Source organism: Acomys minous, assembly GCF_964271855.1.
Source record: "Acomys minous genome assembly, chromosome: 14".
Classification (NCBI taxonomy): Eukaryota; Metazoa; Chordata; class Mammalia; order Rodentia; family Muridae; genus Acomys; species Acomys minous.
In genome coordinates, this window is record NC_140496.1 from 5242026 (window position 1) to 5254371 (window position 12346).

Consider the following 12346-nt stretch of genomic DNA (forward strand, 5'->3'; position numbering starts at 1 on the left):
AAAAAAGAAAAACAAAACAAAACAAAACAACAACAAAAAAAACAATTTACGCATCTCTCTAGCCCCCCTCACAGTTCACTTTCTCCTTTTTCTTTTCTTTTCTTTTCTTTTTTTTTTCTTTTTTTAGGCAGAGTCTCTCTGTAGCCCTGGTTGTCCTGGACTTGCTTTGTAGGCCAGGCTGGCCTGGAACTCACAGCAACCAGCCTGCCTCTGCCTCCCTGTGGGGGGGGGGGGTTAAAGGCGTGGCCATCGCGCCCGGCCCACAGTGCACTACTTCTAACTCAGGTGTGGTGCTGTGGCTCGGTGGCCACTGACCCAGCTCAAGGTTCTAGTTCTGGGAACTGAGAAACTGGCCTAATTAGCTCTCTCTGCCCCAACCGAAAACAACGGAAACCAGCATTTTTCTTCTCTCCGAAGCAATGTGACATCATTCAGGGGTCAGGTACACAAAGGCACAAAGCTTCATTTTTGTCCTCAGTGACTAAAACTCAACTGTGGCCCAAGCATGGGGCTGGCATGGTACTCAGAACTCTGGAGCACACGGAACACAGGCTGCTGCATCACGGAAGGGACAGGTGCCCGGAAGATGGGAACCAAGCCCTCCCCATACTGCATCACCTAAGCTAAAAGCAAAGGCATCTGGGAAAAGACCCCACAATGCCCTGGACACAGTTCCCAGAAGGGACCTGAGAGCAGTGTGGCCCTCCTTTGAGGACAGGCTACACTGTTAGTCCCAGCACACTTCCTCTGAGCACAGGCATATCCCTCAGACATGACTCCTGGAATCACTGCTCAGGCACAGTGCACTGCCTGACGCTGCCTACCCATCGGGAGTCCCAGCCTTAGGCAAGGCACAGCACACTGTTTCACACACCCACTCAGCCCATCGGGAGCTGTAGCCTTAGGCAACGCACAACGCACTGACACACACACACACACTCAGCCCATCGGGAGCCGCAGCCTCACACACCACAATGTTATTGGGCTCCATGGACTCCACAGCCACCAGGAACTTGTGCTGAGCCTGCTGGTACTCCTCACTGTGCTCAAAGGCAAAGAAAGAAAGGCCTTTCTTGGATTCCAGTAGCCGCATCGACAGACCTGTAAAAAATATTGCTGGTGAGAGTGTACAGGGACCAGGCTGTGGTACCTTATAGGACTCCACAGCTCTAGGCAGTCACAATCCTTCTGTTGTTCCTGGCACAAATATGTCACATAAACACAACTCAACTCGAGTGTCTGGTGCAGGCTGTCCAGTTCTGCCTGGCATCTGCCAAGAGCTCTGGCAGAGGGCGCAGGCCTGCTCACAGACCCAGAGTCCTGTCTGTTTTGCTCCTCAGGTCTACCCAGAGTACACACAGAAGAGCAACGTGGCAGGTCCCAGCTTGCTAGGAGCAACACAGAGACCACACAGCCCAGGTGTCATGCCTGCCATGGAGTCCTATGCGCAGGTACTTGCGTTGAACACCTAGAGTGGCTCTGCGGTGAGCGTTGCACCAGGGCCCACAGGTAACTTAGGACTAGACTCTCGCTGTTCCTCATATGCAAGGCTGCGTGTACATGGACACTTCCTCTGGTAAATTCCTAAGAATCCGAGCAGTAATGCTCAGTCCTCTGAGTGCCACTCTGAGGGTGGTTCTCCCCAAGGCCAGCGCCTGGCAGGACCACATGGTCAATGAGTCTGCATCAGTGCACAGGCCCATAGCTCCTACATAGGTCTCCACAGGCACAGAAAGCCAGGACTGTTGGGAAGGGCCAGGCCCACTACACTACTGCCGCCACGCTCTGAGGGGCTCGCATGCCTGTCAATAAAGGTGATGGAGAAAGGGGCTGGATCCCCTTTCATGCCACACCGGCCAGCACCTAAAGAGGACATTTACTTCATGCCCTCTTACCTCTCTGTTCTGCTGCCCTCTTTCTTCAAATTATACACACTTGGTAGTTTGCTATAAAATGTAAAACCATAATAATTAAAATAAATCTGACTGTCTGGGGGGAATTAAGAGTAGTAGTGAATCTACGTCACTACTCCGACGCAGCAGGCCTCACCTGGTTTGCTGTATCGGGGCCAAGTGGTCTTAGGGGTTGTCAGCCATGCACACTTGGGATACACACGCTGTCTCTGTCGGGGCCTGGAAAACACAAAACATAGCACAGTTTTACTTTGCATGGTGGACAAGGACCAGGCTGGTCTACCTAATGCCCACAGGAACTGTGAGAGTAAAACTGCAGGCAGGGAAGGGACACGGCAGAGGAACGAGTAGCGTGCCTGGCAGGCAAGGCAAGGGGGGGACGAGCACAGCACTGATGGCACATGGAGCCACCACCACATAACTAGAGATGCAGAAAGACAATGGCAGCTGTAGGTGAAGTTCTGTACATTTGCCCAGCACACATGAGGCTCCAGGTTCATCTTCAGCAAAGTTCAAACAGTCTAGTAAAGACAGAGGTGCCAGGGGGTTGTACACAGCTATAACCCCAGTTCTCATGAGGCAGATGCAAGGGCATCTCTGTGAGTCTGAGGCTAGCCTGGCTTACATAAGGAGCCCCAGACAGCCAAGCATGCACAGTGAGACCCTGTCTTCAACCAAAAAAGGAAGGAGCATTAATAAGATAACCAAAAAATGAAAACCTAAAATAAAATGACAAGAATAAGCCAGGCCAGCTGGCATACTGTGGTCACAGGTGAGCTGTGAGCTGGCTCCCCTAGTGCACCAGGCTGGGTAAAAGCAAACAAAGGCTACAGCTGAGGGCGAGGTGACTAGCTGGCTGATCCACTAACACAGGAACATTTGGAGAGGAAGTAAAGACCACGATGACAGAACAGCAGCTAAGGTGTGCAGGGAGGGGAAGGACAAGGGCCTCACACACATCAGGCTCACCAGATCTGCCCCAGCTTCCCATATCCTGTTGTGTGTGGATCACCAAGGCCAAGCCTGGCCCCCACCCCGCGCCCTGGTCAGACGGTGCCCAGCAGAGCAGCACAGTGGGCAGGGGAGGAGAGCTGGGTGGACCAGAGTGAGTGACAAGTGGGCATGTGTTGTTCTCTATGCCTATGCGATAAATTGAGCTACTTCAAGAATAAAGAATAACAAGTTGTACTTTCAGAAACAAGATTTAGAAAAGTTTATTTTTTTTTCTCTCAAAGAGACACAAAAGCTGGGAATGGTGGTGCATGCCTTTAATCCCAGAACTTGGGAGGCAGAGGTTGGTGGATCACTGTGAGTTTGACGCTATAAAGTGAGTCCAGGACAGAAAAAGAAAACAAACTGGGATTAAAGGCGTGTCCCACCATGCCCAGTGACCCAGGGTCTCTTTGTGTAGCCAGGACGGCCTTGAACTTGAGATTCCCCAGCCTCAGCTTCCTAAGCACAGGAATTACAGGCACACCCCACCATGTCTAGGCAAGGACTGTTTTGTTTTGTTTTTCTTTAATTTTACTTTTAAGAGGTACTTTCTTTTCTAGATTTGCTTTATGTATATGAGCATTTTGTATACATGGCTATGTGTGTACTATGAGCGTGCCTGGCACCCGTGGAGGCCAGAAAAGGATGTTAGATCCCTGTTATGGACGGCTGTGAGCCACCATGGGGATGCTGGGAAGAGAACCAGGTCATCTGCAAGAGCAGCAAGTGATCTCGACTGCTGAGTCAGTCCTCTAGCCTGGGTTTTACATTTTAAAATTGATCCCTGTATGTGTGCTCACACTCATGCACACATTGTGTGTGCATGGTCCCAGTGTGAGGGTTAGAGAGCAACTTGAGGGAGCTGATTTCTCCGTCTGTCATGCCAGTTTCTAGGACTGAACTTGGCAGTGGGCAACTTTACTCACCGAGCCACCTCTCTAGCCCAACTTAGTTTTAAAGAAACAAATATAATTCAAAGTATAACACTATAAAAGTAGTGGGTGAACTGGGGTCATGGTGGTGCTGGCCTACAGTCCAAGCTATTCAGTAGTTCAAGACCAGGACTGAGTCACAAGTGCATGAGTTCAAGACCAGGACTGAAAGATGCTCAATGTGTCCTTAGCATGTATAAGACTGTGGGTCTACCTCTCACACTTCATAGAATGAAATACATGGAATTCTTTTTTTAATTTTTTTTTTTAAAGACAGGGTTTCTCTGCATAGCCTTGGCTGTCCTGGACTCACTTTGTAGACCAGGCTGACCGCGAACTCACAGCAATCCGCCTGCCTCTGCCTCCTGAGTGCTGAGATTAAAGGCATGCGCCGCCGCCACCACCACCCGGCTTACATGGAATTCTTTTTTTTTTTTAAAGATTTATTTATTATGTATACAATGTTCTGCCTGCATGTACACCAGAAGAGTGCGCCAGATCACATTATAGATGGCTGTGAGCCACCATGTGGTTGCTGGGAATTGAACTCAGGACCTCTGGAAGAGCAGCTGGTGCTCTTAACCTCTGAGCCATCTCTCCAGCCCTTACATGGAATTCTTAATTAATATTAGTAACTATAGCTCACTGGCAGGCAGACAAAGCAGGGTTGCAGAAGAGGGCTAACCCTCACTGCCAGTTTGACACATCTCTGGGTATTCTGTGCTTACTTACAGGAAGACTTACCCTGAGTGTGAACAGCACAATCCTATGGGCTGGGATATTGGACTTAATAAAGAATGAAAAGGAAAGCTTCTGGGTACTAGAATCCATCTCTCTCTGTTTCCTGACTGTGGACAGTGTGACCTGCTGCCTCATGCCCCTGCCACCCTCCCTTTCCCACCATGATGAACTGTATGCCCTCACACTGTGAGCCAAAATAGACATCCTTAAGTTCGTCAAGTATTTCGCCACAGCAACAAGAAAAGTAACTAATTCAAGAAAACAGAAAACCTGAAAAGGCAGAATAACTGATTGACTGGCTGATGATTGATTGATTGATTGACAGGGGTTCATGTAATCCAGGCTAGCTTCAAATTAACTATGCAGCTGAGAATGGCTCTGAACTCCTGGTCTCCTTGCCTCCCCCTCCCAAGTGCTGGGAGCACGGTTGTGCGTTATCATGACTAGATTATGTGGTGCCGAGGACCAAACCCAGGACTTCAGGCATGCTAGGCAAGCACTCTACTAAACAAGCCTAGAGTCCCAGACCCTAAAGGGAACATTTGAAGTATGAATATTTTTCATCAATGTTCCCAAAAGAAGATATAAGTAAGAAAAATTTAACACTGAAAATATATAGCAAGCAGCCAGGTGGTGGCGGCGCACGTCTTTAATCCCAGCACTCAGGGAAGCAGAGGCTGGCAGATCTTTGTGAGTATGAAGATAGACTGGTCTACAGATTGAGCTCCAGGACAGCTAAGAGTACACATAAAAACCCCGTCTCCAAAAACCAAAAGAAAGAAAGAAAGAAAGAAGTAAGTAAGGCAGACATGGTGGCACACAGCTTTGATCCCAGCACATAGGGATGGGCGGCAGGTGGATCGCATGGCTCTGAGTGCCGGCCTAGCCTGGCATATATAGTCAGTTCCAGGTCTACATCTAGGACTTCACAGTCACAAAAGACAAACCCCATAGGAAATGCAGGTCCCGGGCCACAGAGGAGGCCCTACCACAGCAGGCATACCAGACACTCTGATGGAGAAGCAGAGAGAGCACACACAGCTTCCCAACAAAATCCCTGGAGCTGGAGCCTTGCACCCTTCTCCCTTAGGGACTCATGGCCCGCCTGGCACCGCATCCCGTGGCATGTTGGCCCGCCTTGCACCACATCCCGTGGCATGTTGGCCTGTCTTGCACTGCACCCCGTGGCATGTTGGCCTGTCTTGCACCGCACCCCGTGGCATGTTGGCCTGTCTTGCACTGCACCCCATGGCATGTTGGCCTGTCTTGCACTGTACCCAGTGGCATATTGGCCCACCTTGCATCGCACCATGTGGCATGTTGGCCCGCCCTGCACCGCACCATGTGGCATGTTGGCCCGCCCTGCACCACACCCTGTGCCATGTTGCCCAACACTAGGAACTATAAGTCAGCACAGACACAGCATCTCATGTCACCTCAGCTTTGGATCATATTAGCTGCTGATTGGAAAACAAAAATGGGACTTCGCATCCACAAGGCCCTTAGCATGTCTATAAAAATATGATGCACATGCTAGAGAAGAAGGTGTGAGGGACAGAGCCAGCTCCACCGGAGCCTTGAGGGTATCACGTGTGAGGGACAGAGCTCCAGCCTGGAGGGTATCATCACAAACTTTTTCTTTTGAGTCATTTCAGACCCAATGCTAAGAGTTCTACTTGTTCACTCTGGATGTAGATACTTTTCCCCTACGAAGAACTCACAACAATCTTTCTGCCTCAGTTTCCCTCAACATACTCCTCCCTCTAGCGTGTGAGAAAGGATGACAGCGCGTGAAGCAGACTGACTAGAGCCTCACCTTTGCTCTCCCAGGACGGCTCGAGCACCAAAATACCTTTTCAGTTCTGTATCTGGATTCAAGTGTCTGAGGAAAAAAAGGTTAGAAAAAAAATTATGTTCTACAATACCTCTACATTTTTATAAAGTCAGAGAAGAGGTCGTGGGGAGCTGGGCATGGTGGCGCACGCCTGCAATCTCAGTCCCTGGAAGGCTGAGGCAGGAAGAGCAGGAGTCCCGGCCAGCTTTGAGCACACTGCGAAACCCACTCTCAAAAAGCTGGCAGCAACCTCTGAGGTAGGAACTATGCTTCACTCAGTGTCTGTAAGACCAATTGGCTATTTGTGCAAACGTGAAATGGTGCTCTACACAGTTCAAAATCCAAGATATAAAAAGCTACAAGACCTTTGAAATATGGATGACTGCTTTTTCTTTCTCATTCTTTTTTAATGTTTAAGACTTAACTTATGTGTTTCTGAGGGGAGGTGTCATTCTGTAGCTCAGGCTGCCCTTGGTGGCAGTTTTTCTGCCTCAACCTCGTAAGTGCTGGCTCTACACGCATGAAGCACCACGCCCAGCACCACACTGCACCGTTTCACTCTTTTGAAGGAACTAAATGTGAAGCTTGTGGTACAGGGGACGGAACGCAGGGTTTTCCACACGCCACTTTCAACACTTTTTTTCTTTTTCAAATTCATCTTAAGCAGCCCAGCTAGGCCTGGACTCCCAAGTCTCCACTGCCCACGCGCTGGGACTGGGATTACAGGTGTTTGCCACCAGATCTGACTGAAGAAGAGACAGTAAACGTTCTTCTGCTTCTCTTTCCCAACACCGTGAGGGCGGCTGTACCTGTGCTCCACGTACAGGACGTGCTTCCTGGAGCTCAGTGGGGGCGGGCCTGGGTGGCTGGAGCCACTGCTGTCTTCAATCCTCTCTAAGATGCGATCAATATCTTCTAGCCCGTTTTCCTAAAAGCCAGAACAACCTGTTGATCATTACACTGACGTCCACTGCTAGGGTTCTAGGCATGTACCACCGTACCTGGCTCTGACTTTACTTTCAATGTTATAACCACCAATGTCAGAATGACTTATTTTAAAAGAGAATGGTTATATTGACTTAATTCCTAAAAGCTATTATCATATGCTGTATGTGCACTCAGAAGGGAGACATGTCTCCCCAGAGAAAGCCAGAAGGGCTGGATCACAGACTCAGAGGGCCCTGGAAACCACAGGCCAAAATACCCCACTGCATCTTCTAGAGGAGCATACCTCCCTGGGTAAGCTGGGTCAAGACTCCTCACTGGCAGGAACAAAGCTATGACTTTCCCAAAATGAACAGAAAGACCTGGGCACGAGGCAGCCACGGGACTGTGCCATCTGATGATGACAGGCCACAGTGGCCTCTACACTCACTACTAATAGAAGGCATCAGGACAAGACATCAGTAAGTTGAGCAGGGAACACTCATCAAAACACAGAACCCAAGAGTAGAGTCTGACAAGCAGGGAGCAAAGGGCACATGCCAGAAGTAAGGTCTGTGCCTTCTTTCTGTTCTGCTGACCTCTCGGCTACGCTTCAGTGGGAAGCTATCAAAGCACTCAATAAAACCACGCTTCCTCCAGGGGCAGCCTGAGGACCCAGCAGGGAGCAGTGGGCTCAGGCACAGGAACCAGCCAGCTTGACAACATACCGAGGGTTCTCCTGTGCAGCTTTTCTTGTTTTTCTGCTTCTTTTTCTTCTTTCGGAGTTTGCCACTTGCATTAGACTAATGGAAGGAGACATTTTAATCAAAGGAAAGACATAAAATCACAAACATTAAGAACTACACAACAGCAGGCCTGGTGGCACATGCCTTTAATCCCAGCCCTTAGGAAACTGACAGAGGCAGAGCTCTATGAATCTGAGGGCAGCCTGGTCTACATAGAGATCTCTGAAAGCCAGGCATGGAGGCACTCCCCTGTAATCCCAGCACTCAGGGAGGCAGAGGCAGGTGGATCACTGTGAAAGGCCAGGCTGGTCTACAAAGTGAGTCCAGGACAGAGAAGGCTACACAAAGAGACCTTGTCTCGGAAAAGGATCTTAGGGGTAGTGAGGGTTACATGGTGTAACCCTGAATTAAAAACAATAAAATAGTCTATAAAGTGAGTCCAGGACAGCCAAGGCTATACAGAGAAACCCTGCAAACAAACAAACAAACAAACAAACAAACAAACAAACCAAAAACCAAAAACAACCTCCTCCCAAATTCTATTTGGGGCTGGAGAGATGGCTTAGAGGTTAAGAACACTGGCTCCTCTTCCAAAGGTCCTAAGTTCAGTTCCCAGCAACCACATGGTGGCTCACAACCATCTACATTGAGATCTGGTACCTTCTTCTGCTGTGCAAGGATATATATAGGCAGAACACTGTATACATAATAAAGAAATAAATCTTTAAAAAAACAATAAGGGCCGGGTGTGGTGGCGCACGCCTTTAATCCCAGCACTCAGGAGGCAGAGTTGGGCGGATCGCTGTGAGTTCGAGGCCAGCCTGGTCTACAAAGTGAGTCCAGAACAGCCAAGGCTACAAAGAGACCCTGACTCGAAAAACCAAAAAATAAAAAATAAAAAAATAAAAATAAAAAAACAATAAAACAAAATATAAAATGTAAACTGGGTAGTAGTGGCACACGCCTTTAATCCTAGTACTTGGTAGGTATAGGCAGGCAGCCTGGTCTAGAAAGCAAGTTCCACAAGAGCCAAAGCTACACAGAGAAATCCTGTTTCACCTGGGCATAGTGGCAAAAAAACAAACAAACAAACAAAAAAAAAAAAAACAAAAAAACAAAAAAAACAAAAAAAAACAAAAACAAAACAAAACCAAAACTACCTCCCACCAAACCAAAAAACAAAACAAACACCAACACATATTTATGCAACAAGTTCAATCTCCAATGTTGCAGGCCCCATTCCTCCTATAGCCTCAAGTCCTTCCAATTCATTTCCTTTTCAGCCACAAGAGAACACCTACCACGGTCCTCCCAAAGCCATCAGTGGCTTCTCACATCCCAGCCATGATGTGCTTTGGGGCTTCCTGAGACAGCGCACAGGACCACCCAGCATCTACAGCTGAGATGGCGCACAGGACCGCCCAGCACCTACACTGGCGTTCTCTCTCTTCACTGTGTCAACCATTCCCTGCTGTGCTCCACTCACCCTGAGGATGGGGACTCACCGGGTCAGGGAGCCTCATAGGGAGCCCTACCACCGCTCTCCCAAAATGCCTACTGTAGCCAAGCCCTTCCGTGAGAAATCTGCCTTCACCAGAATGCATGTTCTGATCAGACACTACCAAAAGAGGAGGTAAACACTGTGTGGTACCCGCGAGGCAACCACAGGCCTTCAGATTTCCACAGAAATGCCATCCAGGTTCCTCAGGGCAACCAAACAATTGAAGAATTCAAACTCAAAAGAATTTAAGGGGCTGGAGAGATGGCTCAGAGGTTAAAAGCACTGGCTGTTCTTCCAAAGGTCCTGAGTTCAATTCCCAGCAACCACATGGTGGCTCACAACCATCTTTAATGAGATCTGGTGTCCTCTTCTGGCATGCAGGCACACATGGGGGCAGAATAATGTATAATAAATAAATAAAATCTTTAAAAAAAAAAAGAATTTAAGAAACTGGTAGCTCAGGGTACATGAGGCTAACACCTTGGGGCTTGCCTCTGATCTGCTCAGGTACCCCTTCGCCAAGTGACCCCCTAATACCTGTTCCGGGAACCCTGCCTTGGCCACGTCCCCATCTTGCTTGGTCTCTGGGTTTCCACGCTGAGCTTTTCCTTTGTTCCCCGATGACACAGACTCTGGCAGGGTGCAGTCAGACCTCTCCCCATTTACTGCAAGGTCATCCTCAACATCTGCGATGTTTATCTGGAAAGACAGTAGGAAAGAAAGCACCTGAGCACCACAGGCCAGAGTTCATGGAGATACCATGCAGGGAAAGGACTGTGACTGGGCTCGGGGTGAGGTGGCGGGAGGGGAGCAGTATCTGATCCACGTGGCACCAGCATGTTCTGAGCTTGTTAGTCAGGGCACAGCACCAGCATCTTTAGGTATGACATTCAGAACCCCAGACCGCAATGACTGCATTTACTGACCACGCAAACTTTGATTTTTCCTCTTAATATGTGTATGGATATTTTGCCTATATGCGTGCATATGCGCACGTGTAGGTCTGGTGGCCATGGAGATCAGAGGTGGGTGTCACATCCCCTGGCACTGGACAAACCACGTGTGTGTGATGGGAATCAAACCTGGGCTCTATGGAAGAGTGGCCAATGCTCTAGACCGCTGAACCATCTCCAGCTTCAATAAGCTACTTTTAACTGTTAGACTCACCAGACAAGGTACCTCAATCCCTGTAAGGGGCTGCTAAAAGAGAAGTGACTTTCTGCACTGGGTGGAAGGAAGCCAGCAGAAGTCCTCACTGTGAGGAGAGATAATGGAAATCAGGAATGGCAGCTGCCTATATATAGGCAGAAATAAGCAAACCTCTGGAAACATCGTGACGTTTTCTCTTTCATTGTTGAAAACCTCTAAGAACTAGAATGCTAAGATATTCCTTCTTTCCTCACAGTCGTCCTCACTATGCCAACCTTCAGGGCGGGGGACAAAAACCAGCGGACGTGGGCTGGAGGGAGAGCTCAGCAGGTAAGAGCACTGGTTGTTCTTCCAGAAGACCTGGGCTTGCTCCCAGTCCTCACCTATCTGCCTACAACCCTCCGTGCTCCAGGTCCAGGGGACCCAGTGCCCTCTTCTAGCTGTGGGCAGCAGGCACACATGTGGTATACAGACATGCATGCAAGGGAAAACACGTCCATACACATGAAAATAATGTCTTAAAAGAAGAAGAGCATTCCCAGCACGATCCTCACAGCTGAATGCACATCTTCGACACAAGAATTCATTTCCGTGTTACAGATACATAATAATAAACTTCATCCCATCCAAATAAAGGCCTGGCCTTTGCCCTGGCTTCTGGGTAGTAACCATCTAAGCCTCTGGTAATTTTCCACAGTATTGTCTTCTTCACTGGGCGTCAACCCACACTGACCAGATGATTTACAGGGGCCCTGAGGCCAAGTCAGATGGTAGCAACATGATCTACAGTGGGTATGTAAGTCAGGAACTCAGATTCCTGAAATACAGCAGACCCAGGTCAGCCACGTGAGTGGTACAGGAGCCCCTTCAAGTGAGCTCCACCGATGCGCCCTGCAAGCCGCTCACCCTGTAACCCTCGATGCTAAAATCAAAACAAGAAACCTGACCACAGAAGCTCAGGCTGCTCAGTGTCCACTGTCAAGGACGTGAGAGCACCAGGGGTCTGCCTGGGCACAGCAGTGCAAGCACTGCCTCTGAAGTGCCACTCCGTGCGACTGCCCCGCAGATCTGTCACTGTTCTGTAGTTTCACAGTTACCGACCTTGGGAGGTGGCCCTGAGCACCCTACAGTTGGAACTGGTGTCAGGAGGGCAGTCGTGGAACTGTTTCCCTCCTGCGCTGCAGCCGTGGGGAAATCAGGCTCGTGTGGGAACGTCTGTATGAGGTTAGTGACTGTTTACACAGTTTTCTAATGTAATAAAATAATCACTGGGATGTGCACAAAGTGGTAGTTAACTTTTGTTTGTTTGTTTCTGTTGTTGAGAGAGTGTTTCTCTGTGTAGCCCTGGCTGTCCTAGAACTCCCTCTGTGGACCAGGCTGGCTTCGAGCTCAGGCATCCACCCGCTTCTGCCTCTGCTGGGATTAAGGGTGTGCACCATCGGCCATTACCACACCCAGCCTGGACCTCTTCTTTTAAAAGATTTATTTATTTTTAGAAATAAAATAGGTGTTCTGCATGCATGTCTGTGCAAGGGTGCTAGATCTTCTGGAACCCACGTTACAGGCAATTATTGTGAGCACTGAAATTGGTCCTCGGCAGAGCAGCCAGTGCT

General features: G+C 49.0%; 1 protein-coding gene across 6 annotated transcripts in view; it reads right to left on the reverse strand.

Moving 5' to 3' along the window:
• Nucleotides 1–12346, reverse strand: part of TCF25 (TCF25 ribosome quality control complex subunit) — a 30789-nt gene that overhangs the window by 13597 nt on the left and 4846 nt on the right. For all 6 annotated transcript variants that reach the window (XM_084757851.1, XM_084757850.1, XM_084757853.1 and 3 more), the window contains exons 2-7: nucleotides 10122–10283; nucleotides 8066–8140; nucleotides 7223–7341; nucleotides 6396–6461; nucleotides 2050–2132; nucleotides 971–1101 (exon numbers count right to left, since the gene is read on the reverse strand). In XM_084757851.1, coding sequence (XP_084613977.1) covers nucleotides 971–1101; nucleotides 2050–2132; nucleotides 6396–6461; nucleotides 7223–7341; nucleotides 8066–8140; nucleotides 10122–10283 — 636 coding nt within the window. The remainder of the gene's footprint in view (nucleotides 1–970; nucleotides 1102–2049; nucleotides 2133–6395; nucleotides 6462–7222; nucleotides 7342–8065; nucleotides 8141–10121; nucleotides 10284–12346) is intronic.